This window comes from Melanostigma gelatinosum, assembly GCF_949748355.1.
Source record: "Melanostigma gelatinosum genome assembly, chromosome: 6".
Lineage (NCBI taxonomy): Eukaryota > Metazoa > Chordata > Actinopteri > Perciformes > Zoarcidae > Melanostigma > Melanostigma gelatinosum.
This window is the reverse complement of record NC_136639.1, coordinates 5948638-5976453: the sequence shown is the minus strand read 5'-3', so window position 1 is coordinate 5976453 and position 27816 is coordinate 5948638. Positions and strand designations below refer to the sequence as shown.

Genomic DNA, 27816 nt, shown 5'->3' with positions numbered 1-27816 from the left:
CTGTAATAAATGTTGGTAATCATTAATAGCTTTTCCACAAACTGGCAACCCAAAAGTTGCTGTTATTAATAGCTTAAAGGTGATCTATAAAGCATTACTAAATTCATTTGTATCCATTAATAAACCCATCAGTGCCAAGTTAGTATTATTTTTTTAGCAGCTTATGATCAGATGATACTTTGTATGTATGTACATCCAAGTGTAACTCAAAACACACATGTACGCACGTCTCCACTGTGTCTACGCTGCGGTCCTCACTGAATGGTTCCAGCGAGGTCCGCTGGGAGAAATCAGCTCGCAGCCAGCCGCACAAATATTTCCTCACCGGATTAGCTGCAATTGAGTCTGTCTTTCTTTTTTTTAGCTTAAACCACCTGTGTGTTCCCACGTCGGTGTGGTGGAGGAGGAGGAGGAGGAGGAGGAGGGGAGGGGGGTTCAAACTTTATCTCTTCATCAGACAACATCCTACTCTTCCTTGGACTGTACCATCATGTGACAGAGGGGAGACCAGAAGAAAATGTGTGTGATGAGAATAACTCCAGGAAAAATGAAGGAGAAAACCCTGCTGGTTGGTTTTGAATGACAAGGAGTTTGAATGGTGGAGGGTCGAAGGTCAAGCTGGTTCTTTTTAGAGGCGGCGGGGGTGGTGGTGGGGGGCTGAAAGCAAGACAGGAGAATGCACATTGTGATGGAAAAGTTTGGGGGACAAAGGAGGCAACGGGCTGAGTGTGGCGTTGCGTTGAGCAGACAGGCCCTCCTTTGTCTCTCAACCCCTTGGTCAGGAGGCCTCGCAACTTTCATTCTTCCCCCATTTCTTTCCCTCCCTCCCTCTCCCCCCCCCCCCCCCTTGAACAAATCGGTTCCCCCAGTCTCCCGTACCCCCTTTTGGAGTCGTGCTGAAAAGAAGTGAAAGGGAAAATAGAGAGTTTGCAGTGTTGCGCAGTTGTTAATTAACATGCAGATGTCTGATTCGGTGAGAGCTCTTATAGCATGGGCTCAGGATTATGAGGGGGACCGGTTTTGAAATGGTGAGAACACAGTAGCAACGTCTGAACACACACACACACACACACACACACACACACACACACACACACACACACACACACACAATCCCTCATGCCCACATGCACACAATAACACCCCCTTGTTGTTTTTACAGGCTTCACTGGGAACCTTTGCCAGATAGACATCGACGAGTGTGCCAGCACGCCGTGCAAAAATGGCGCCAAGTGCACAGACGGACCCAACAAGTACACCTGCGAGTGCACCGAAGGTATACAAGTTTCAACAGAAGCTGAAATAAGAGAAGTAGAAACTCATAAGGCCCTCCAAAAAGGGAACGGAATGTAAAAATAGACCGAACCAGGGAAATTTACCCAATTGAAAAAAACAACTGAAAAAGCTCAAAGGAATGAATTGTTTCCAGGTTACTCTGAGAGGCACTGCGAGACGGACATCAACGAGTGTTACTCCGACCCGTGCCACTACGGCACCTGCATCGACGGCCTGGCCTCCTTCAGCTGCCACTGCAACCCCGGGTACACCGGCCGGCTGTGTGAGACCAACATCAACGAGTGTCTCAGCCAGCCGTGCAGGAACAGGGGCACCTGCCAGGACCGAGAGAACGCCTACATGTGCAGCTGCCTGAAGGGCACCACCGGTAACCGCCACAAACGCATACAAACAGAAACCTCAACATGACATGCTTCTGCAATTTGAGGAATACTGAAAGCAATTTTCTGACAGGAATCAACTGCGAAATCAACATTGACGACTGCAAGAGCAATCCCTGTGACTACGGGACCTGCATCGACAAGATCGATGGCTACGAGTGCGCCTGCGAACCCGGCTACACGGGTACGAAACTTGCACACAGAGAGTTGGTCGTCGAGTAGACAAAATGAGTGGTTACGGTGCAGGAGCGGTGCCGAACGTATGGACGGAGGAGTGAGGGGTCTTGATGGGGAGGGTGACAGATGGCGAGCGAGTGAGCACGCTCCTCTGAGGCTCTCGGCCGGTGTCACTTTCCAGCTCCACCCTGTCCCCAACCGGCTGCTGTTAGGACACTGCAAGCTGCCCTCACACACAAAGGAGAGGACTCACACACACACTCTGGCACACACAGTCATCTGGGATTTGAGCAGGAGAAAAGATTCCCTGAAAGATTCCTGAAAGTTGAGCTTTTAAAAGCTTGGAAGCCGGTCCCTGCTTTAAAGCTAAATGGGCTGCCTTTATGTTATGCGTGGCACCAGGCTGAATGGCTTCAACGCTTCAAGTTGCCGACAAAAGGGGACTTAAAACCCCCTCATGTTTCTGGAAATTGATACATTTGCAGCGCTGATATATAGACTTCTGTGTGCCGCGGCTTTTGTGACTGTTTTCAGGCATTATGCTAAGCTAAGCTAAATAACTGCTGGCTCCAGGTACATATGTAGCCTACAGACATGAGAGTCGTATCAATCTTCTTATCTAACTCTCGGCAAGAAAGCGTATAAGTGCATTTCACCAAAAATGTAAAACTGTTGCTGTAACAAAAAGGTATCCTCTTCTTACTTATAGGCACCATGTGTAACATCAACATCGACGAGTGTGCCATCAACCCCTGCCACAACGGCGGCACCTGTATCGACGGCATCAACGGCTTCACCTGCGCGTGTCCAGACGGGTACCGGGACCCCACCTGCTTCTCCCAGGTCAACGAGTGCCTCAGCAACCCCTGCATCCACGGCCACTGCGAGGACAAGATCAATGGGTGAGTTAAAAGTGCACTTTAACTGACTTCTGTCAAGTATAGAACCACCAGGCACATTGCATCTACATTTACAGATTCATCGCTGAGATTTTCCCTCGTTTTTTCTCTCCACGTCAGCTATAACTGCCTGTGTGATTCTGGCTGGAGCGGAAAAAACTGCGACATCAACAACAACGAGTGTGAATCCAACCCATGTATGAATGGAGGCACCTGCAAGGACATGACCAGCGGATATGTTTGCACCTGTCGCATGGGCTTCACTGGTCAGTATTGGTGTGGATGAGTGAGTGTGTGTGTGTTTTATAGTGTGTTTGTCATCCAAACCTAACTTCCACGCCACTTGACTGTTGACCTTAAACTTAAACTGAAGTGTGTGTGTGTGTGATATATTGTCCGCTCTAACCCCAGGACCCAACTGCCAGACCAACATCAACGAATGTGCCTCCAACCCCTGCCTCAACCAGGGGACGTGCATCGACGACGTCGCAGGCTACAAGTGCAACTGTATCCTGCCTTACACGGGTATGAAAATATTGGACATATTTTATGTGTTGGTTTGGGGTTGTGGCATTTCCAGTTTCCACAGCCTGTGTGCTGTAAGTTATTGGGGCGAGGAGGAAAGAACGTGCGGCGGATGAAAGAGCTGTTGAGTAAAGTTCAACAGCAAGACTTCCTCAGGGCTCAAAGACACCGAACCTCTGACTCTGTGATACACAAGCGTTCCTGATAAGAGAGCTGGAAAATATTTTTATGACATCTGACTTATTATTTGACAAAACAGATAATGATGGAAAGGCTGAGGGCGAATTGTCTTGTATTTGTCGAGTCGTCTTTTCGGAAAAGTCCACAGCACTTTGAATAATAAAAGGCCCTTGCTTGTGCCGGGGTGGGAACGGGGTGCTTGACACATTTCCTGTTTGCCTGCTTCCTGTCTCACAGAACAGCAAATGGCTTCACAATTGCCGGAAACTGGAGCCGGCTTCCTGTACGAGCCATGTGTTATGGAAACAGATAGGGAAATGTCTCTGCAGGCCTCTACCACTGACAGAACCTGGCTAAAATCTAGTGATAGCACTGATTGAAAGATGATTCTGTGTCCATTTGGGTTGGGTTATCTCCAAGTTCATGACTCCTACATGATACCACACAGTGACAGTTGCTGTTGATCACATTACAAATGTTATTTACTTTAATAAAAGCGGTGTGTGTGTGTTTTCTTCTCTTTGTGTGTTACAGGAGAGAACTGTGAAACCTTGATGGCTCCCTGCAGCTCCAGACCCTGCAAGCATGGAGGAGTGTGTCAGGAGTCGGAGGACTATCAGAGCTTCTCCTGCGTCTGTCCTGAAGGATGGCAAGGTGAACCTTAATGTAATGTCATGAACATTTGTGCCACCATTCAAAGAAAAGGTGACATTTACTTTGTCTTCCTCCTTCCACCCCTCCAAGGCCAAACATGTGAGGTGGACATCAAAGAGTGTGTGAAGAATCCCTGTCGCAATGGAGCAACCTGCCAGAACACTTTGGGCAGTTACCGCTGTGCCTGCAAACCGGGCTTCAGTGGACGCAACTGTGAAAGCAACATCGACGACTGCAAGCCCAGTGCGTCCTCCCGTCTCTCTCCCTTTGCTTCTGTTGCTGAATCGATATCCCGTAGACTCATTGTAAACCAAAAGCAAAGACCTGAATGCACTGAGCCTTTGCCCTCACCCCTCCTCCCGCAGACCCTTGCAGCAACGGAGGCCTCTGTCAGGACGAGGTGAACGGCTTCCTGTGCACCTGCCTGGCCGGCTTTCGGGGCACAAAGTGCGAGGAGGACATCAACGAGTGCGAGAGCAACCCGTGTAAGAACGGAGCCAACTGCACCGACTGCGTCAACAGCTACACCTGTACCTGCCCGCCCGGCTTCAGTGGGATCCACTGTGAAAATAACACCCCCGACTGCACTGAGAGGTACGTAGCTCACAGAGTATCATGTTCAAACCCCACAGCTTTTATTTTAGAGAGTTGAGACAGACTGGTAATTGTCTATACATACACAGATTGGCGAGTAAGAGCATCTGCTCAGATCAACAGGTTCACTTTCATCCACTTGTTAACGTAGACCCCATTTTCCTGTCCAGCACTGCCCCCTCTGGTGGAGTATTGACGCACACCAGCTTTGTTCAACATCTCATATGTTGCAGCTGTCCCATAAACAGGAGGTTAAGTAGACTGCACTCTAAATGAGCTTGTAAATGTAGCGCTGTTTGTGAAATGTCTGTATTTGTCCAACAAAAGCTGCAGAATACTAATTTACAACATTCTTTTATCTCTGTTGTTCCTGCAGCTCCTGCTTCAATGGCGGCAGCTGTTTGGACGGCATCAACACCTTCACGTGTTTGTGTCCGCCGGGCTTCACTGGGAGCTACTGCCAGCACGACATCAACGAGTGTGACTCCAAGCCCTGCCTGAACGGCGGCACGTGCCATGACAGCTACGGCACCTACAAGTGCACCTGCCCACACGGATACACCGGCCTCAACTGTCAGGTAGGAGGAAGGAGAAGCGCTTTAAAGGGACAGTCCCCCCCAGCATATAACATTTTTTTACTTATCAATTTTTGGTTTTGGTGTGAGTTGCCTAGTTTTGGAAATATCAGTTGTAGAAATGTCTTCCTTCTTTTCAATATAGTGGAACTAGATGGCACTTGGTGCTCAGTTGAAAAACTGAAGTTTCATGTATGAACTATATTTTAGTTCCACCAACTACCAAACAATCTAGATTGATAAATAGCACTATAAGTAAGAGGAAAAATGTGTATTTTTGATATTGGGGTGAACTGTCCCTTTATGTTTAAGCCTGTTTTTCTAAAAACTGTGAAAAATGTGATTTAAAAGTGAAAGTATTTTAGATGTCTTTGATACTTGCAGCTTTACACTGACATGCTGTATAATCTTAGACTTCTTCTTTTGACCTGTAAATCACCAAATCACTTTTGGGGATATTTAAATTAGTGAGAGTAAATTACTGAGTAGAGACCGTGTGTTTGCACCTTTCAGAACTTGGTCCGCTGGTGCGACTCGTCACCCTGTAAGAACCGGGGAACTTGCTGGCAGAGGGGAACCACCTACAGCTGCGAGTGCGAGACTGGCTGGACGGGACTTTACTGTGACGTCCCGAGTGTCTCCTGCGAGGTAGCAGCCAAACAAAGAGGTAAGATGAGCGCTACCTGGTTCTGGCCAAAGGTGTTCTTTTTGCATGTTCAAATTGCAATATCATAAATAGAGCGGGAATTGGTTTGATGGTGAAAATGAAAAGCCCACCGTCTCGTCCTCTCTGCGTAGGAGTCGACGTCGTCCATCTGTGTCGTAACTCGGGTCAGTGTCTGGACGCAGGAAACGTTCACTACTGCCACTGCCAGGTCGGATATACGGGAAGTTACTGCGAGGAGCAGGTGGACGAGTGCACCCCAAACCCCTGCCAAAACGGAGCCACCTGCACTGACTTTTTAGGTGGATACACCTGCAAGGTAACAGCGCCAAAGACAGCTGTGCATCTAGTTGTTGTGAATTTAATGTAAAATGAATTCAGAAATCATGTCACTGCAATCTTTTTTATGTTATACTCTGTAATAGAATGCATCCGGTCGAAATAGAATTCCAACATGTGTTATTTTACCTTTTTATAGTAACTTGCAGAGAGTTAATTAAACATAATGTTGTGTTGTCACATTTTTTTGCTCTCAATCAGGGCAGTGTCTCGTCAGTTCATTTTAATTGCAAACTGAGTCTTGAATGTCACTCTACTTGGCATTTCAAAAGTCTCATCATTACCTTATTTAACTTTTTAAAAGTTTTTTTTTTTTATAAATCTCAAACTTTAATTTTCTATCATGAATTTGTTAAAATGTCCGGGTGTCCAGCTGAAGCAACCGTAGGCGGTCCTAATGAAGAGGCCTGGTTATAAATAGAAGACGAACAGCTTGGTTATGTTAATCTCCTCTGGAATAGAGGATCTGCTGGCCTTGGCAGGGTGCGGGCCAGAAAACAGCCAGGTAAACAAAAAAACATCTATTTCATGTCGGCCATTGATTAAACTTCCCCCTCTCTTCTCCCTCTTCCTTCCTCTTCTTCCTCCTCCTCGGCTTCTTCTTCTTCTCCTCCTCTCTCTCAGTGCATGCCAGGATACGTGGGGACCAACTGCTCCGACGAGATCAATGAATGTTTCTCCCAACCGTGCCAGAACGGGGGCACCTGCATTGACCTGATCAATACCTACAAATGCTCTTGTCCCCGGGGAACCCAAGGTGAGCGGACCCCACGCACACTCCTCCACACCGCTCAGCCTCTCCCTCCTCTCCTCCTGGTCTCCACGCTTCATTAATTAGGGCTTAACAGCAGCCAGGGCATGTCTGCAAAACTCCTCCTCCCGTCTTGCCTCCACCCTTCCCTCCACTTGTCAAATACGCCATTGATTTTTCTCCCTGTCACGCATGAAGGGAGAGTGTGTTGTAGGTCAGCACAAAGTGCCGGCGGAGTCGGGTGTATCCCAACGAAGCCGACACGTTGTTGGAGACAGAGGAAGAAACAAAAAAATGTCAGAGGTTTTGACACAAAGTTCAGGGAAAAGTCACCTTAAAATAGATCTTTTTTTTTAGATTCATGATTTTTAAGAATCATTTTTGCAGATTCTGAATCTTTTTCTATCAATATTTAAAATAAATACCGGTAATACTTAATCAGCCATGTCCTGCTTCTGATTTAAACTAAAGCATGTTACATTACAAAAGTGAGACGCCATTGACATTCGGTCTTTCTGGACACCTCAACTAACCTAACTTTTTATATAGTTTTTTACCATTTTTTTACATTCATTTCTATATGAATTTTCCTTCGACTTTACCCTTAATGGGCCATAATTCAATGAGACATTTTGCATTTTGTAAGGAATTAAGAAGCAGTTTTTCACTGTAGTTTCTGTGGCTATAGATCAGTTATGTATAGATCCCTCTGCTTAATGGTAATAGTTCTGTTTTCTGGTTTGTTGAATGTGAAAAGAACATCAAGGAGTTCAATTTCCCTTTTACTAAACTACTGAAAGCTGACATTACTTGTCCCTCTTCCCCTGCCATGCCCCCCTCAGGTGTGCACTGCGAGATCAACATCGACGACTGCAACCCGTTCACCGACCCGGTCACCAAAGAGCCCAAGTGTTTCAACAAAGGGAAGTGTGTGGATCGAGTCGGAGGCTACCACTGCATCTGCTCTGCGGGATACGTAGGGGAGCGCTGCGAGGGAGACATCAACGAGTGTCTCTCCAACCCCTGTGACCCGCGGGGCACGCACAGCTGCATCCAGCTCACCAACAACTACCGCTGCGACTGTCGCACCGGATACACAGGTAAACAGTCGGGGAGGGGGGGGGGGGGGGTCAGCCTTTTGATGACATGTCATGTTTTTGGTTAGATTTCTTACATTTGATTCCCCACGTTAGTCGGACTTACTTACATTTTTATGGTGAGATTAGAATTCGTTTTTGAAATGACGTTTCTGCAAATGTTGCTTGTATGGATTTTTTAAGATGAACTTAACTTGAACTGAAATAAAGCAGATTTATTTATTTGGAACGACTGGAACCATTTTAATAATCGTCTTATTCCTGACATCAAGTCATTTTTCAAGCCAAAATATAAACCAAACATTCTCGAGTGAAATATGAATATTGGAAACATTTGACAATTTTCTCACATTTTATTTGCCGAAGCGATGAACAAAGATAATGTGTTGCTGGCCTGAACTGAAACCAGAGTGTATATCAAATGTCCGGATATTTTTGCAACATGATATTACCGCATCAATGTGATTGACATTCTTTGTCTGTGACTCCTCTGCAGGTCAACGCTGTGACACAGTGTTTGATGGATGTAAGGGGAATCCGTGTCGCAACGGAGGGACCTGCGCTGTAGCCAGTAACACGCCACATGGCTTCATCTGCAAATGTCCTCCTGTGAGTACCGACAGTACACACTCCTACACACACACACACACACACACACACACACACACACACACACACACACACACACACACACACACACACACACACACACACACACACACACACACACACACACACACACAGATCTTTGTCTCTTGTCAGAACATTTATTGAACCACGTTTATTCCTCGGAGTATCACCCAAACCTGAACTGCTACATATCTAATCCTTACTCTGTAGACCGTCTCTCTTTTAATCTTACTTATCCTTTAAATATATGGAGGATTTAAGGCGGGGATCTCTCTTTATTCCCTGAGGCCTAACTTACATCTTTTAGATATTTTCTTATTATATTTTACTTCGAGATGTTTTGTCTTTAGAGGAGTTTTATATCATTTGACATGTGCCCATGCACCACAAACTCTCTGCTCCTCTCTTACTCTAAACTTATCCTGTAAGAAAACACATATAGATTTTTATTTGGATGAAAATTAAGTATTTGTATTTGCTCAAATTAATTGTTAATCCTGATTCAAATTTTTTTTTTTCTTGTCCAGGGCTTTACTGGCTCCACGTGTGAATATGACGCCCAGGCCTGCGGCAGCCTCAACTGCCGCAATGGAGGCACCTGCATCTCCGGCCACAAGAGTCCCAAGTGTCTGTGCACCCCGTCGTTCACTGGGCCTGAGTGCCAGTACCCCACCGACAGCCCCTGTAACTCCAACCCCTGCTACAACGGCGGCATGTGCGAATACACCACCGAGGCGCCGTTCTACCACTGCGTCTGCCCCACGAACTTCAACGGCCTCCGCTGCCACATCCTGGATTACAGCTTCCAGGGAGGGTTCGGCGACGACATCACGCTGCCGCCCGAGGTGGAGGTCGCCTGCGACATCCCGCTGTGCGAGGAGGCGAAGCACAACAAGTACTGCGACGTGCTCTGCAACAACCACGCGTGCGGCTGGGACAACGGGGACTGCTCGCTCAACTTCGACGACCCGTGGAAGAACTGCTCGGCCTCGCTGCAGTGCTGGCGATACTTCAACGACGGGAAGTGCGACTCACAGTGTGACAACGCCGGGTGTCTTTACGATGGGTTTGACTGCCAGAACCTGGAGGGACAGTGCAAGTGAGTGTTTGTATCTCTGAATTAGAATTCACTTAATTTAATCCAAATGACCAAACCTCTAATTGAACTCCCCCCCCTCAGCCCTCTCTATGACCAATACTGCAAGGACCACTACTTTGACGGCCACTGCGACCAGGGCTGCAACAATGCCGAGTGCGAGTGGGACGGCTTGGACTGTGCCAACAACATGCCCGAGAAGCTCGCCGTGGGCCAGTTGGTCCTGGTGGTCCACATCACCCCGGAGCAGCTCCTCAACAACTCCTTCGGCTTCCTGCGCGAGCTGAGCCGCGTCCTCCGCACCAACGTGGTATTCAGGAAGGACACCAAGGGCGAGATGATGGTGTACCCGTATTACGGGAACGAGCACGAGCTGAAGAAGTACAACGTCAAGCGCTCGGTGGATCAGTGGTCCGAGGTTCCTGGCAAGGTTCTGAATGTGGTGAAGAGGAGCCTGTATGACGTGGCAGGCGGCAGCAGGAGAATGAAGAGGGAACTGGATCACCTGCAGATCAAAGGGTGAGCAATACTATTCCATTATGTTTTATTCTTTAACTCCAGCGCAATTTCTTTCTGCTTCAGTGTGCAAAATAGGTTTTATAGTTGACCTCCGTGTGTGCCGTCTCTTCTCTAAAACAGGTCAGTCGTCCACTTGGAGGTGGACAACCGTCAGTGCTTCCAGCAGTCCACTGAGTGTTTCCAGAGCACCAATGATGCTGCAGCTTTCCTCGGGGCTTTGGCCTCCAGTGGCAAGCTGGATGTTCCCTACACCATTGAAGCAGTTTTTAGTACGTACATCAAGTTATTTGTGGTAATCTGTAAAACACTGTTAAAAACGCATCAATGAGCCACATGTTGCGCTGGGTGGCACAACTGAAATGTTTGCATGATGATGAGTTGTAACGAAAGATAAACGGCCTTCCTCTAATGTCCACACATACATGCTGGTTTACGAGTGGATGAGACACACGCGCTGCTCCACGCACACTTAAACTGAAAGTATCCGCCGCGCCCTCTGGTCGGGTCCTAACCCTACCACTCTTTGATTGTGTATTTGTTATGCAGCGGTGAACAAATGCAATTGTGAATCTCATGGCCAAAACAATCAATCCTTCTCTCTGTGTGTAAAGCCACTGGCTTCAGGCTCCAAAACGGTTAATTGCTGCAAATCAACTTATCCAACCCCCCTACTCACACAATACAACACTCTGTGTCTGTCTCTCTTCCCCTTCACAGACATGTACACATATACGTCCACAGATAACACACTCTCACACACACACACACACACACACACACACTTCATCCCGCAGTGTGAGGGGCTGCTGCAACCTTCACCTCGCTGAATGTAATACCAGGACTTAATGCATCTCTAAGGGTTTAGGTTGGGGGAGTTTATCATTTCAAAATCGTTAGTGAAAAAAAAAGAGGGAGAGAGAAGGGGAAAAATTGATCGGGAGTGTGCTAGAAGTTGGGAGTCTTTGTTATCTCGAAAATCCTAATAAATCCTTCGTCTTTACAGCTTAAAGCGCGTGCAGTAATTTGAAGTTCATTAATCCCCCTCCTTTTTTTCTCTTAAAGAAGAAATGGTAAAGTTGTCTCTTGGTACCCGGTTGAAAAGGGAGAGAGGAGGTGGTGGTGTTCGGGTTTTTTTTCCTTTTATCACGCCCCATCCCTTTTTTTCCTTTTTGATGAAAAGTGGTTAGCAATTGTGATTATTACTGAATAGATAGTAGAAGCTAGCTTGACAAACGGTGAGGATCGTCACTCACTTTCTGGCGCTTGCTGCTGGTTGCGGTGTGTTCCGGAGTGGGAACCGTGGGGGCGAAGAAGAGCCGGACTAGCTCTGCTCCAACACTCGGGCGGATCCCGGGTGTCCTGGTCCATCCTCTTGTCCACGTCCGTTCCTCGGCCCGTCTTGACCATGTTGTCCCGTTTCCTACCAGGCGGAGTTGACCCCCAGCCTCCACAGGACCTCTACCCGATCTACTTGGTCCTGGGCGGCATTGGGATGCTGGCCTTCCTCGGCGTGGGGATGGTGGCTGCCCGAAAGCGCCGCCATGAGCACGGGCGCCTCTGGCTCCCCGAGGGCTTCAAGACCACAGAGACCAGCAAGAAGAAGAGACGTGAGCCTGTCGGAGAGGATTCAGTGGGATTAAAGTAAGTTTCCGTTTATTCACCAATGGCGCTCCCCGTCATCGGGTACCTGTTTCTTCGGGTCAGGTGAAGGGCTGGTTCTGATGGTCAGGACGGCTGTAACTGGTGATCAGACAAATTTGGGAAAGGGGGATTTTGCGTGGATCATTAATGATATTGATATAGCAGGTTTAGGTGCGCATTAATTGACTTGTAAGGGCAGAGGGGTGGGGTATGGATTTAATCAATGCTTTTGTTTTTCGGCATTGCTGCACCATTAATGGTGAGTGTTTCGGATGAGATGGAAGCAGCAGAGTGCGTGGATTTTTACTGGCTTTTCTGCTTCATCACAGGCCACTGAAAAACTCCTCAGACATTTCACTCATGGATGACACGCAGAATGAATGGCGAGAAGACGAGCCCTCGGATGCAAAGCGCTTCAGGGTAAGGAAACGGAAATATTACACACCAACGGAGCTTTTAAGGATTTTTCTAAATTTTTTTATAACTTAAGTTTTATTTTTTTACAAATACTGATTCAAGAATTTTGAAAATTACCATCTGGGATTGAAACTGATTTAATTGTAAAATTGAAATTTTTATGAAGACTTTTTTAAAATAATTTTATCATCTGTGTTAAAATTAAGTTTCAGCTTTTTTTGTTCCATTGTGATTTTATAATTTAAACCCTCATGCTCAATTTCAAATGCCTATCCGCTTGCTGTCCGTGTTTTAGCAGTTTGACGAGCAGGCTATTCTGGAGGTGGACGACAAGACGGACCACCGGCAGTGGACGCAGCAGCACCTGGACGCCGCTGACCTGCGCATCCCCTCCATTGCTCCCACACCGCCTCAGGGCGAGATTGAAAATGACTGCATGGATGTTAATGTCCGGGGACCAGGTGGGTGACTGAAGACTCACTTTCTCACTTACTATTAACAAAATCAAACAGAGTTCTGTGTTCCGACACCGAATCAGTGGATGTGGACCTGATTTTGGTTCATTTTCATTTTGGATGACTCGGTACATATTCCATGATTTTGTTAAAGATAAAATGTTCTCGTTTAATTCGTCAGCATAGCGTTAATGATGAGGGAAAATATGTATGGAATCAGTTTTAGGAAGAAGTTGTTATCTTTTCAAGACAAGTAAAGGTATAAAAACAAAAAATGAATTGATTTCTGTTCCACAAAATGAGCTCTATTATTTCTGACTTGTTGTCTTTTTTTCTTTTGGGGTCTTCAGACCTCGAAAGATATTTCCAATGAAACAATTTGAAAAAGAAAAACTGTGTGTTAATAGAACAGCTCACAACTTACGTATGAGGTCATAACTTGTGAGAATGGTTCGTTTTCTTTGTTTTTAGGGGTCACAAGCTTAAAACGGATTTAGCAGAATGACTCATAACTTTTTGAATGAACATTTCTGTGTGTGTGTGTGTCTGGATTGATTCATGCCTTTTCTGAGCGAATGTTCCACATTTCTAGTGTGTGTGTGTGTGTGTGTGTGTTTAATCGCGCATGTAGGAGTAGCTAAAGCCCCATGTCCTCAGGGTAAAGGATCTTCTTCAAAGCAGCCGGCTGGAAGCCAGGAGCCTGGGGGAAAACACTGATTCCTGATCAGATTAATCATTTGTCCAGTTATGGGCCTCTGTTTTTTTTCTGTTCCACATTACCAAAACCAATGAGGGCATCAAATGCAAAAACCCAATTTTGTAGTCAGTGCCAAATTCCCTGAGGGAAAGCTATGAAAAATCAAAGTAACAGGGTTAACAACTTGAGAGCACACTTTTTTCCCCCCATCGTGGTTCGATGCACTTGAATCGACCAAATCTGCGAGATCTGGGGCTTGCTATCCTTTTGAAGAGGGGAAAACCTATTCAAGTCGACTGACTGAGCTGCCTCTCACAGTCAGATATTAATGCTTCGTTTTTTGCAGCAGCCTAGCTTTAGCGAGCCCCGGCCTCTATCCCCCCGGCTTCGCTTTCCTTCTGAAGCCTCTCCTGTGTCGGAGCCTCGATCAGAATCCGTTATCGAAAAGGAGAGGGCTGTGATGATTCAACTCAGGCAAAAGTGTCAAATCCACATTCGATTTGTTTGTTGCTCAGTTTTGATCTGCCTGCTGCTTTGAAGTGCGCGCCTCCTGCAGCAGTTACCGGTGCCGTGCTGACCGTGCATTCTGTTACCTACAAGTGCCTTTCAACATCCCCCCCCCCCCCCTTCTCTGTCCAGATGGATTCACACCGCTGATGATTGCGTCCTGCAGCGGGGGAGGTTTAGAAACGGGCAACAGCGAGGAGGAGGAGGACGCCTCGGCCAACGTCATCAACGACTTCATCTACCAGGGCGCTAACCTCCACAACCAGACCGACCGCACAGGTGAAACCGCCCTCCACCTGGCCGCCCGCTACGCTCGCTCCGACGCTGCCAAACGGCTGCTGGAGGCCAGCGCCGACGCCAACGTCCAGGACAACATGGGCAGGACGCCTCTGCATGCTGCTGTGGCTGCTGATGCCCAGGGGGTGTTCCAGGTGAGCTCTCATATGCCCACGTTTTTTTAAATAGTTTTTTTGAATAGTTTTAGTGCTGAAAAAATAAATCGACTTATCAGTCAAACGTAACCGTTTCAGTAATTTATCGAGCAAAGGTGTGAAAACATTAGCTTTCCAGCTTTGCTGCTTTTCTTTGTTTTATATATATATAAATTATATATCTATAATTTTTGGTCAGATATTGCCTTGGGTTCTGAGAAATTGTGATTTGAGAATTTTCTGTCATTTTCTGGACAAAACCAGAGGTTTTAGTGACATTTATTCGAACATCTGAATCTACCTTTTGAAGTAGGACATTTTGATGAATGTATTCATGTTCAGCTCAAAAGCTCAAAACACGTCTTATGTCTCTGTAGATTCTGATAAGGAACCGCGCCACAGACTTGGATGCCCGCATGCATGATGGCACCACACCCCTGATCTTGGCTGCCAGGCTGGCGGTGGAGGGCATGGTGGAGGAGCTCATAAACTGCCACGCTGACGTCAATGCAATCGATGATTTCGGTAAGGTTTCTCTCTCTTATGCCACTTGTATGAACCTAAAAATCAATGTGATTCAGTGTTGAAGGCGGTCAAATGTTAATGACCCTCAAATGCATCAAAAGCCTGTTTTTGTTTCTTAAGGTAAATCAGCTCTACACTGGGCCGCGGCAGTAAATAACGTGGAGGCTGTAATTGTGCTTCTCAAGAACAGTGCCAACAAGGACATGCAAAACAACAAGGTAAAAAAAGCAAGCTGTCTCTTCCTGCTCTTAACTCTGTAAAACAATAGTGAATCATCTTTCTGAAAAAAACAAACATTCCTCGGCCGTCTTTGATCCTCTTAACGCGATGTCTCCTTTCTGTCTGCCTCAGGAGGAAACTCCTCTATTCTTGGCTGCCAGGGAAGGAAGCTACGAGACTGCCAAGGTCTTACTGGACCACTTTGCCAACAGAGAAATCACTGACCACATGGACCGGCTACCCAGAGACATTGCACAGGAGAGAATGCATCACGACATCGTGCGGCTGATGGACGACTACAACCTGGTACGGAGTCCTCACATGCATGGAGGGTCGCTCTGCACCACCTTGTCGCCCCCTCTCTGCTCGCCCAACGGCTACCTGGTCGGCATGAAGCAGCACCAGCCTCACGGCCAGGGCAAAAAGGCCCGCAAGCCCAGCGCCAAGGGCATCGGCTGCAAGGACGGCAAAGACATGAAGGTGAAGAAGAAGAATTCGCAGGACGGGAAGCCCGGGAACCTCCTGGACAGCTCCGGTGTGCTGTCACCCGTTGACTCGTTGGAGTCTCCACACGGCTACGTCTCCGATGTGGCCTCGCCGCCCATGATGACCTCACCTTTCCAGCAGTCGCCGTCTGTGTCCCTGAACCACCTGCAGGGTATGTCCGATCCACACCTGTCCGTCAACCACATGGTGATGCCGAACAAGCAGGAGCTGGCTCGGATGCAGTTTGACCCGCTGCCTCCGCGTCTCACCCATCTGCCCGTGTCTGGCGCCGGTGGCCAGGGCGCCATAAACGGCCAGTGTGATTGGCTGTCCAGGATGCACGGCACCATGAGCCAGCCAGGCCAGTTCAACCCCATGAGAGGAGCCCCCGGCGGTCAGGGAGGCCTGCACCCGGGAGGGCAGCACGGGATGATGACGTCCCTCCACAATGGCCACCCCGCCGGCCTATCTCAGATGATGACCTACCAGGGGATCCAGAGCGCCAGGCTGGGTCCGCAGCCCCACATCATGCAGCAGCAGGCTCAGCAGATGCAGCAGATGCAGAACCTGCAGCAGCTCCAACAACAGCAGCAGCAGCAGCAGCAGAACATCCAGCTGCAGCACCAGAACTCAAACACGGCCAACAGCCAGAGCTTCATCAGCGGGGAGCTCAGTTCCCCGGAGCTCCAGCAGGGCACCGGCAACTCCAGCATGCCCATCCACACCATCCTGCCGCAGGAGACCCAGATTATGCCCTCCTCCATCAACCAGTCAATGCCCAGCACCCAGTTCCTCACCCCACCCTCCCAGCACAGCTATTCAGGCCCCATGGACAACACCCCAAACCATCAGGTCCAGGTGCCTGACCACCCCTTTCTGACCCCCTCCCCCGGCTCCCCCGATCAGTGGTCGAGTTCGTCCCCTCATTCCAACATGTCCGACTGGTCAGAGGGCATTTCAAGTCCCCCGACAAGCATGCAAGCTCAGATTGCACATCTACCTGAACAGTTCAAATAAAAAGCTTGTATGTCTACGCCCAGACGAGCTGCTGTATATTTTTTTATAAAAAAAAGGCACTCTTTGTGGAAAAAAAGGAAAGAAAAAGGGCAAAGCTGTAAACACGATTTAATAGGACATTTTTATATGCTTTTATACTAACAACCACACCTGCGTTTCATCCATTCTTTTTATTTATTCATGCCTTATTTATACGCATTGCCTGCTTACAGAAATTCCTGGGATCCACGGTGCTGGGTCAAACAGGAGAGAGAAAGTCCTTTTAGAGACGCTTTTCTTTTAGCATTTCTTTTTCTGCAGTGAAGCCGCAGCGTACACACTGGGTATTTATTTCCTTAAGGACTTTTAGTCTTTGCCTTTTTTTTTCATATGATTTCTCAATCTTTGTTTATATTTTGTTTTAGTTTTTTTTGCATAATCTTGTTTCTAAAAACTCTTGTGATGATGGGGCGTTTTATACAGCACATTTTAAGTTTCAGTGTGCTATATTGTCGTCGGTCGATGATAAACAAGTTGTGAATGTTAACAGAACACGTGTCCTGTATTTCATGCACAGGCCCTGTTTGTTTTCACAGTTTCCCCTTTTTTAAATATCATGCGATTCTTAGTTACACTCTACAGTTGTGTACATTTCTTGAATCAACGGAACGACATTACGTCGTGCCTCTAGATTTGACTGCATTCATATGTAGAGATGTGGTGGAGATGTGATATGTTGTACAGTATACAGCCATCTTGGAGATTGGCAGTCAAGACAGGCTTGAGTATCTGTTGGTGTTTGAGAACTGGCCCGTTGGCCACAGCGTATGTTGTTGTCCAGAGGGAAAAGGAAACTTCATTTCCCCTCTCCCTCCTATTAGTTTGAGCCTATGGCTGTGTTCTTCTTTTTGTAAATATGTTATGAATTTCCCTTGTAAGCAGGATTTTGTTTAAGAAATCTGATGTCTTAAGCATGTAATTTTGATAGGTCCCGCACCAGTCAACAGCCTCTAAAATGTCAAACAGAACAGAATATATATTTTATATTGTACTGTCCCTTATGCATAAATAAATTTGAACTATATACAAATAAATACGATATATTATTAGGAGACATTTTTCTCATAAAAAGCAGAAAGAAACATAAATATTGAGGTTTTATAAATTGATATTTATTCACTGTCCTGTAACACAAAAATCAACTGAGGCAACCATTTCTGCATATTATTAAATGTTTTTGTTACACTTTGGTTCAATGGAAAAACTGTTTGCTAAGTTCTCAGTTGTGTCTGCATTAATACTTTGTGAGACACTTCCTGTAGTTTGCAAAATGTTATGATTTAAGAAAAACATTAGGTTGTAGTGAGTTGTAATAGCTGCAATATGTTTCCTTCCTCTTATACAGTTATAATTTGCAAGAAATGTATTTCCCGTTTTTAATATTTTCTTTTCTGTAAATATGTTTCTTGGTATAATAAATGGCACTAAATGGTGTCTTGAACTTATGACAACTGTTTTTTCTTTCTTCAAATTACTTTTCAAGATCTCTAAAGATCAAGGTCTTCTATACACACACTGTGAAACAAGAGGTTAGCTGAATAATTATAGATCTAGTACAATAACATGTATATATAAACATGAGCTTCTGATAGTAAAAAAATAAAAAATAATAGTGATCTTTTTCATACACCGTAGCAATTTATTTAATCTTTTGAAGTTTGCTGAAGGGGCCAAATATTTCCCTTAGTGTGTCTCCCTCTAGTGCTGGTTATAATTATCACATTTGACTGACTCAGATAAAAGGTCCAGCTGGGCTGTTTCTGCAGCTTGTGTTTATCATGGAAAAAGAAAAACGAGACAAAGCAATCTTTGCATGATTTATTGCTGAAGCTGGATTCATTTACTGGGGTCCCAAATAATCCCCAGTTTCTAACTGTTTCTGTGCTTTGTACTTTTCTGAGAGAGAATATTGTCTGACCCCACATTTACTGATTAAACACATAAATGATGCAACATGTAAGCTCAAAACTGACATAATGAAAGCGAGTTAATGATATTATGACAAAGGGGCCAACAAAGACCTTCTTTTTTCTTGTAGAAGAGCCAAATCTCTGGTTCCATCGTCTCAGTTGCTCAGACCAAACAACACATTTGAAGAGGTCATTTTAAGTTTTAGGGAAATTGTGACAGGATTTCTTTATCGATTATTGGGAAATGTACATGTCATATTAATTGATAATGGTCCTTATTGTGGTAGTTGATATTGTTATTTAGTGGTGAATATTGCCAAACAAATGCAAACAGTTGACACAGTGAGCCTGGAACTTGTGGGGCCCCTGGAGGTCTGGGGTGCCGTGGCAGTTGCAGGCTTTTCTAGAATGGTAATCCATCCTCACTTATCACACCAGGGAACACCTTAGAATCAGAATCAGCTTTATTGGACATGTACGCTTACGCGTACAAGGAATTTGACTCCGGTTTTTCGTTGCTCTCTACGTGCATACACAGAATATACAATAAACAGGAACGATGTAAGCGTAAACATTTAACGACTATGTACAACATAAATATATATTCAAAAAGTGTATGCATATATATATATACTGTATATATGAATGCTGTTAGCCTTGTTGTTAAAAGTTGGCGTGAGTTCACCAGAGTGATTTATATCAATGGAATAGCCTGAAACTCCGAAAAGAACTACTGCTCCCATGATGCACCGCTAGTGGCACCGTTGAAGTTCAAAGTTCAAACCTTACAGTAAAAATAGGGTACTTGCTGGCTGGCGGCTTGTGTGTTGCGCTGGGCATAATAAACACCTTCGCGGTCACTGAACACTCTAATCGGTTGCCAGCGCAGCGAAACCCGGCAGAGGAGACCGAAGATGGCCCTCAGCTAACCTGCACCTTGTGTTGCTCTGTTGCCGGTTGGATTTACAAAAACGACGGCTAGCTGGGTGCTAACGCTAGCACGCTAGCTCTGCCAGGAGCACATAGCAACTGCTGCTAGCTAACGTCACTGGACTGGTACTCTTTACTCCCAAAGGCTGCCGCTATGTTCGTCCAGGAGGAGAAGATATTCGCCGGGAAAGTGTTGAAAATACACATCTGCACCATGGACGGCACAGAGTGGTTAGAGGAGGTCACGGAAGACACCACTGTTGAGAAACTGAAGGAGAAGTGCTTGAAACATGTATGTTTTTGGGGTTGTTTGTGTCTTCCCTAGTTTGCTTTTTTTTTTGTCCTGTCACTCCTCTGCCTGGGGTGGTTGCAGTGTGCCCTACCCGCTGTGTACACTGTCAGTGTCAGTGTCACTGGCTTTGTATTTATAGTAACTGGGTAGACCTTGCTATTTATAATTTAGCAGGTTGGCTGCCCATCTCAAGCTAGCTAGCTATGCTAACAGCTATACCCCTTGTCTGTTCCCAGTGGCTCGCCTGAGTGGCATGTTGCTTTACAGGCTGTCTGTTATTACACTCCTCTCTTACTTCTCCTTCTACGGCCTATAGCATAACTTCCAGTGGTAGTCTGCTGTTTGTTTCTCGTGACAACATGTGGAACGTACATGTTTACATTGTTTTCAATTGTGTAACATCAACACACAGCCACAGACATCATGATGCAAGTTGAAATGTATTATCAGATTCAGTTCTGAAACAACTAATTGATTAATTGCCTTTTTTAAATTAATAGTTGAGTCTATAAACATAAGAAAAAATTCTCAATTTTTTAGAGTCCCAGTTTAGTCCCAGTCAAATGATTTGTTTTGTCTGACTAAAGGATATTTAATTTACAATGATATGATGAGTGGAGAAATGCAGAAAACACAGTGGAGAATCATTATCGCTTGATATTTGACTTAAACAATTAATCGATAATCTGAATAATTGCGGATTCTTATTATGCCAACTGATTTATCAGCTTGTTGTTTCAACTCTTTTTGATTAATAGGAACTGACAAGGATTTGGATTGTCGGTTAATCATTTAAACTAAGTATTAAACTAATTCCAGACCATAACATACTTCTTTAATGGGAGAATTTGCTGCTTGTCAGCTTTGTATGTTGTAAATCAAATACTTGGAAGTTTTGCACTGTTGCTAAAAAAAACAACAACAATTTCAAGATGTCGCCTTTTTCTACCATTTTCTAGATTTTATGAATATTTGACAAGGAAATATATCTGACAGATGATAATGAAGACGGTCAACAGTGCAATCCCTTCTGTTTATGCGCTTTGTATTGTGCTTGGTTTACAGTACGTACATGGGAGTCTAGAAGACCCCAAAACACTTACCCACCATAAACTCATACACGCTGCTACAGAACGAGTCCTCACAGACACCAAAACTGTCGCTGATGAGAATCTCAAAGATAAAGGTATGTTTCCGGCCTATTTGACGAGATTTGGGAAGCACACAACCCTCCCCTGTTTCCCACCACCTGACCGTGTTTCATATGTCTCATAGAAGTTTTGCTGCTCATAAAGAAAAGACCGCCGCCGACCCCTCCAAAGATGGCAGACGTTAGTTCAGATGAAAAGGTGAGCTGAATCGGCTTTCACTTTAACCTTCATCGATATTTGTAAATTCTGCACCAGAGATGTGGTGTCTTTATTTTCCCTGCATGCTGTTAATGATGTCTCTTTGTTGTTTCTCCCGGTTGTCACAGAAGAAACAAGACAACAAGGCTCCAGACAAAGATGCAATTCTAAAAGCCACCGGCAACCTGTCCACGCGCCACACTGACCGCACTGTGACCCAGCACAACATCCGGGATGTAAGCTTCTTGGTGGAATGGATCTAGCTTAGTTTAGACCGTTGCAAAGAAGTTATTGATTTTTGTTGCGCTTGTGTTGTTCCAGTTTCAGACGGAGCTCAGAAAGATCCTGGTTTCTCTCATTGAAGTCGCCCAGAAGCTTCTAGCCTTGAACCCTGATGCTGTGGAACTTTTCAAAAAGGCCAATGGTAGAACTTACAATCCATTAAATCTGTTTACACGTCAGGAAAATGAGGATAGGGAGAAGACTTTTTCTTTCTGTTAAACAGGGCGAAAATTCACCAATACATCTCTCCATTAATGCCCTAGACCTCTTATGATCTGCTTAATGGTCCAACCTCGGCACACATTGTTATTGAGTGTATTACTATACATATTACATACGTTTTATTTAAAAACTCTGACAAAATGAGGTATGAAATGTTCTGTCTTCGTGTGCTCTTTTAGTTTTTGCGATCAAACTCAATGTAGCGACCCGCATTTAAAGTCTTTCTTTTGCTTATCGGCCATATTTCGGCCATTGTTTTGTTGCTGGAAATCCTTGATGTTTATTGTTGGAGACATTTCACACACGCATTGCTCAACCCTTAGTGACACTTCTCTGGTGTCTTTGTGTTGCAGCGATGTTGGATGAGGATGAAGAGGACCGGGTGGATGAAACAGCCCTTCAGCAGCTCACTGAGATGGGTTTCCCTGAGAGCAGAGCCATCAAAGCTCTCAGATTGAACCAGTAAGTCTTTGTTAGATAACAAGTCACTCACAACTGATGACGGGCCAAATTATTTGGAATATGTCAACGGTGTTTCTCTAGAAAATAACCCTTTTCCCCCCTCATCTTGTACTCTCTTTCTGCAGCATGTCCGTCACACAGGCGATGGAGTGGCTTATCGAGCACATAGACGACCCCACTGTAGACGCACCCATACCTGGCCAGGACTCGTCCGGGGCAGCAGGGGCCACGGCTGCCGCCACACCGGGCCCCTCGGCGCCAGCCTCCGGTCCGAACCTTCTCCGCAGCCTCTCCAGCCAGTCGAGCACAGAAGAGAGCATCCGGCAGGACGAGCTCACAGAGATCTTCAAGAGGATCCGCAGGAAACGGGAGTTCAGACCGGACTCAAGAGTGGGTGGCCTTAGCCTTCTTTGACTCTTACTTACTGTTGTATAACTCACCCCCTGAGCTTTCCATCGCTCAGTATTTTGTAGGAAGATGCTACTTGACTGCACCATCTAACATACAGTAGTATACATAGACAGAAAGTAGTAGGACTGGACTTTAATCCTCAAGCCTATTAGATACCGAGAATATTGAAATGTGAACTCGTGGATAGAAAGTGTTTGTGGCTTTAGTCATAGGATTTGTCAGTAGAACTGTGACTGTGTATGTAGACTTCATGGGACTGAGCGTGACACTCAGCCTTCTTCCTTGTCTCTGCAGGCTGTCATTGCGTTGATGGAGATGGGGTTCGATGAGAAGGAGGTGGTCGATGCTCTGAGGGTGAATAACAACCAACAGGATGCTGCGGTACGTTCACACAGCCACAACAGGGTTAGCATGCAGATTTGAGAAATGGCTCTTTATATTTATTATATATTATATTTATATCTATTTATAATTATATTCTTTTTATGTTTTTTTTTGTTTTTTTCCTGCAGTGTGAGTGGCTGCTGGGAGACAGGAAACCTTCCCCAGAAGATCTGGACAAAGGCATCGACACCAACAGCCCGCTGTTCCAAGCCATTCTGGAGAATCCAGTGGTCCAGTTGGGTCTAACCAATCCCAAGACTCTGCTAGGTAGAGTCAAGTCACATTTAGTGGACAAGCATATCAAAAACTATCCCGGACATCTTTGCCTATTTTGTTGTGTGGTCGTGTCTTAAAAGAACTCCAGCACAGCTGAACCAGACCGAGCTGAGGAAGGCTGAGTCAGCCAATAAAAGAAAGTAATTTAGTAAATGCAATGAGCTTTACAGAATGAGGACGCTTTCTGCAGTACAGTTCATTTTGTCTGGCCCAAGAAAAAATCATTCTACGTTGTTGCATTTTAATTCTGGTCGGGCTCCTGTTCACATTAGCTTTTTACAAACAGACCCAGAGGAGTAAACCCAGAGAAGTAACTGATCGTGAGCGTTATAAGTCCAGACTGTAGCTGAACCTTTCATATCTCTTGTGTTTGTACGCAGCGTTTGAAGACATGCTGGAGAATCCTCTGAACAGCACCCAGTGGATGAACGACCCCGAGACGGGCCCGGTCATGCTCCAAATATCCAGAATCTTCCAGACCCTCAATCGAACATAGAGCTTCCTGGTGACCCCCTGTGTGACAGGCAGCTTGCGTGTGTGCGTGTGCGTGTGCGTGTGTGTGTGTGTGTGTGTGTGTGTGTGTGTGTGTGTGTATCTGAGTGTGGCAGAGACACAACTATTGTTTTTGCCTTGTAAAGACAACGCTGGAGGAGTATGAATTAAGATGTTACACATATAACTATTTATAACAGTACAGTAAAAACACTTATACAAAACAAATGTTGACATAAACATTATTACAGTAATAATAATAATCAAAAGAAAAGAGATTTAGTATGTTGTTTTTACATTTTAACGAGAACAGTTTGCAGTCGTGACAGACATGATTTATTTTATATCATTTCTCCATGTGCAGAAATGACATCGGACATCAATTTAATGTTTACACTTCGAAGAGAGCTGTTTTTGTATGTTTTGCCATATTTAAATATCAATTACAGTTTTGTCTGTCTCTTTAAATTGTTACATTTCATCTGTGGTGAACGTGTGGAAAACTTCTGTCAGCTTCGCGTTCTGTTTCTTCTCCCACTTTGTCTTTATTATTTATTATTTTTAAATCAAAGTAACGGCTTGTAATTGAGAGGCCGGTGGTCGAAGTTGAGCGTTTGTTCCGCTCGTTGAAAACGGGTTTTCGGACACGTGACCTCTCTCTCCACTCGCGCCCACGAGGTCACCGTCAGCCGGCCGCCTCTCACTTCAAAGCCAACGTTTGTCCTTGAGCTTCTTCAAGAGTATTTATTTGACTTTCTTGCCTTTTTTATTTTTGACGAAAGCTGTACACTAAACTGTTTGTGTCTTAGTCATGTTTTTACAAGAAAACCGATAAATTAGGCCCGTGTGTTTATTGTCAATGTGCTCTTGAATGTCATATTTTAATGTCGCGCTCATCTAGCACTTGTTCACCTCTACGAATATCACTCACTGCAGCACTTCCGAAGTTAAGAGAAGGGTTCACGTCTCAAATGGCTGTAGCGGGACGGTAAACGAAGCTGAGCCGGTTTGCCTTTTTTAACCTTTGAATTTGAAAGATGAAGATGCGCGCTCGCTTCTCGCTGCGAAGGTGCGACCATCTTCACGCACACAAGGAAAAAACAATTTGAGACACAACCAGTGTCTTTTGGTTTACTTTTCCTTTTTTTTTGTCTTTTGAGAGCAGTGAACATTTATGCTGTCAAACCAAACCAAAATGTCACAATATAATCTGCCTTGTCATTCGTTTTTACCCATTGAAACCCCTGTATCACTGTGCAATAGCGAGGACTTCAGCTGACCTGTTCGGAAATCTGTTTGTTTTGCGTGTTACAGATGTGTGAACTGCAATGGGTAGCGTGTTCTACAATATTAGCCTTTGCATCCAGTACTTCAAATCTCCAGCTACAAGAAGGCGGGTTCAGCTGCACCTGGTTGGACCGACGGTTAAAAACAATATGGAGGGTGGTGTGTGTTTGGCCAAGCTTTTTGAGTGTTTTTATTCAATATTTAAAATGTGGTAGTGACGTGACTTTCTGCTCAGGGAGGCTGAGATTGTTTTTCTAAAGCTGTCGTCGGGGCAAACCTCTGCTCACCCTCTTCTAGTTTGGCACTTGAAAATGGCTTGAACTAATCTGTCTAGAACTTCATGAATAAGAGCACTACAGGACATGGTTTCGTAATTGCAATATTTGAAAATATTTAAATGTTTTTAGAGAGAAGTGTCTGTTTGAACTATGTATTATTACATTATTTATATCGAAGCCAAACTAGTAACTTGTTCTTATTTATGAACATTTTTAGCAAACCTCGGAGCTAATCTACAAAATGTGAAAAAAAAGAAGAATTAAATGATTCAAATGTTGTTTTTACAAACCATTGTGAAATGTGCTTCTGGACTTTTAGGGTCTCGGTGTGATTGAAAGTAGTGCAACGCGTTTGAATGAAAGTGTTTGTTCACTCGTCTCCGGAAGCCTCTCTGCACACGTTCTGCACTGCGGTGGACCTCCACCACGGCCACGGTGACAGCTGTCACACCACCTCCATGCTTTGCATCAGTATGCATACACGGCTCTCCCGTAGTATCTCCAAACAAACATTTGGGAGAATGTCCGTTTTACAGAAGAAGAAAAACAGGAAATGCAGACACCTTTGAGAACGGAGAAGAACACGATGAACTGTATTGCTGAGGGACACTGAGGGATGGTTTGAGTCACAGGGTTTGGGTTTCACTCAGCTTTCATACAGGACTGTCCCCGATTAACAACCTATGCAATATACTCTCACCGTCTGTTCATTCAGACAGCCTCACGGCTACTGGCATTTAAATCACTATTGCATTAAAGGTATTTTTTGTGGCTGTATTTTTTTTTTCTTCTTTGAGCGAATGGCAAGAAAACTCAGCCATGTTTAGAAGTGAGCGGATGATCGACTGGACTGATCACTTGGCACCTGTTGGGTAAATAGTTGACTTGTCTCTGAATGTCAGGCGGATGGAGAATGTGTTGTGCCGGGCAGGTGTACTAGTGAGTGAGGAGGATGTTGAGGAGGATGTTTTACAGAAGACATTTTGACACGTCACAGTCAGAGAAGCACAGGTGTAAATAACGTGTCACGATATAAAAACTATATAACTATATAAAAAGCATTTATATATAGTTTCATCAGCCTTCAGGAGAGTCATGCTCAGTAAATATGAAAGTCCATACAACCGCCTGAAAAGATCAAGTGCTGTCAGGTGATGACTCGATTTGACGACAGACAGGAAATCGTGAATGTCATAAATAAATGTACAGAAAAATGAGTTTGACTGCGGACTGCGGCGGTCTGAAGTCTGGTGGGGGGGTTTCCTTTGTGTGTGGCTATGTGGAGGGTGCTGTGAGTTTAAAGCAGCTCACGATGGTCAGAGTTCATGTCACCGTGTCTCCTCACCAGATCTGTGTGTTCCTGCTGAAGGTGGTGAGGAGCTTTTGTGCTCTCATCCATCTAGGCCACTTTTCTGCTGGTTGAGCCTCAGCGCCACGGACGACTTCTGCTTCTCCTCCGGTGTTGCCATCTGCCGGGTTTAAAGCTTCCTTGAGCTCGACGCTTTCTTCTCACAAAAGGTTGATCTGATCAACTCTCTGCTGCAACTCTGAGATTGTTGTCTTGTTCTGTTTTAGGGCATCTTGTCTTGCTCTCTGACTGCTGTTCTTTGAGCCCATCTACCATGCACTGGAGCTTAGTGATGGTATAAGTCTCTTCTGAGGATTGCTAGAGGATCGACTGGAGCCTGCTTTTCTATAATCATCTGATCAAAGCACTTCTCATATTTGAGGGAATGCCCTAAGAATTCGTCAGCAATCCGACTCTTTTCCAAAGCCAGAGATCTCCTCTTGGATCTGGATCTTTTTTAAAAAGCTCTCGAGGACCAAGCCTGCTGCTTCCCGATGGCCTCCTCGAGTCTGCTGCAAGCTCCTCGGTCGCCCTGAAGCTGACTATAATCAAGCTTCCTCTCATTTAGAGCAGCTTCAAGTTCACTTTGCAGCCTTTTGCTCTCAGAAGCGAGTTGTTGGTTCTCATGAGTCAGCTGCTGGGAGACAGCGGCCTCATAGTCCCTCTGGAGTGATCCGTTTTTTTGTTCGTGCCTCTTTGAGGCTCACTGGTCTTTCTCCTGCAGTGAGGAGACAATGTTGTCCTTGGCTTCAATGAAGGTTCTGGAGATTGATGCGCTGGGAACGGATTTAATCCTCTTTTTCCAGACTTTTCTCCTGCTGCTCAATGAGGCAGTCCTTCAGTTCCTTGATTTCGACACAATTCCCCACATCATGCTCTCCTGTTTCTTTTTTGTCCTGACAAGAGGACGCCTCAAGATCCCTCTGGAGATCACTCAATCAACTTCCTGTCCTCTTGGAGCTCTGAGGTCACCTCGGTGATTGTGCCTTTCAGTTTTGCTTCGCTGCTGCTCTTTCTTTGACTTCTTGAGATCAGCCACTTGTCCCTTCAAGTGCTTGCAACAGGAAGGCTGTTTTTTTCCCC

General features: G+C 45.3%; 2 protein-coding genes across 3 annotated transcripts in view; both read left to right on the top strand.

The window, feature by feature from the left end:
* notch1b (notch receptor 1b) overlaps positions 1–18255 on the top strand; it is a 38174-nt gene extending 19919 nt beyond the window's left edge. Inside the window, exons 10-34 of one of the 2 annotated variants that reach the window (XM_079270166.1) lie at positions 1163–1276; positions 1430–1663; positions 1750–1860; positions 2563–2755; positions 2873–3018; positions 3164–3277; positions 3992–4111; positions 4202–4354; positions 4477–4705; positions 5082–5283; positions 5794–5947; positions 6079–6263; positions 6908–7040; positions 7877–8134; positions 8628–8740; positions 9289–9860; positions 9942–10376; positions 10497–10645; positions 11804–12017; positions 12347–12437; positions 12730–12895; positions 14226–14524; positions 14902–15049; positions 15170–15267; positions 15401–18255. In XM_079270166.1, coding sequence (XP_079126292.1) covers positions 1163–1276; positions 1430–1663; positions 1750–1860; positions 2563–2755; positions 2873–3018; positions 3164–3277; positions 3992–4111; positions 4202–4354; positions 4477–4705; positions 5082–5283; positions 5794–5947; positions 6079–6263; positions 6908–7040; positions 7877–8134; positions 8628–8740; positions 9289–9860; positions 9942–10376; positions 10497–10645; positions 11804–12017; positions 12347–12437; positions 12730–12895; positions 14226–14524; positions 14902–15049; positions 15170–15267; positions 15401–16771 — 6002 coding nt within the window. In that variant the 3' untranslated portion in view covers positions 16772–18255. The remainder of the gene's footprint in view (positions 1–1162; positions 1277–1429; positions 1664–1749; positions 1861–2562; positions 2756–2872; positions 3019–3163; positions 3278–3991; positions 4112–4201; positions 4355–4476; positions 4706–5081; positions 5284–5793; positions 5948–6078; positions 6264–6907; positions 7041–7876; positions 8135–8627; positions 8741–9288; positions 9861–9941; positions 10377–10496; positions 10646–11803; positions 12018–12346; positions 12438–12729; positions 12896–14225; positions 14525–14901; positions 15050–15169; positions 15268–15400) is intronic. The other variant, XM_079270165.1, reaches the window with a different exon arrangement.
* Positions 18256–19524: 1269 nt separating this feature from the next.
* Positions 19525–24307, top strand: ubac1 (UBA domain containing 1). The gene is made up of 10 exons (XM_079269975.1): positions 19525–19942; positions 21008–21128; positions 21218–21291; positions 21420–21527; positions 21613–21715; positions 22149–22257; positions 22383–22647; positions 22963–23049; positions 23181–23319; positions 23709–24307. Exons 1-10 carry the CDS (start codon positions 19805–19807, stop codon positions 23822–23824), a joined length of 1260 nt encoding a protein of 419 aa, XP_079126101.1. The 5' UTR covers positions 19525–19804; the 3' UTR covers positions 23825–24307.
* The last annotated feature ends 3509 nt before the right edge of the window (positions 24308–27816 follow it).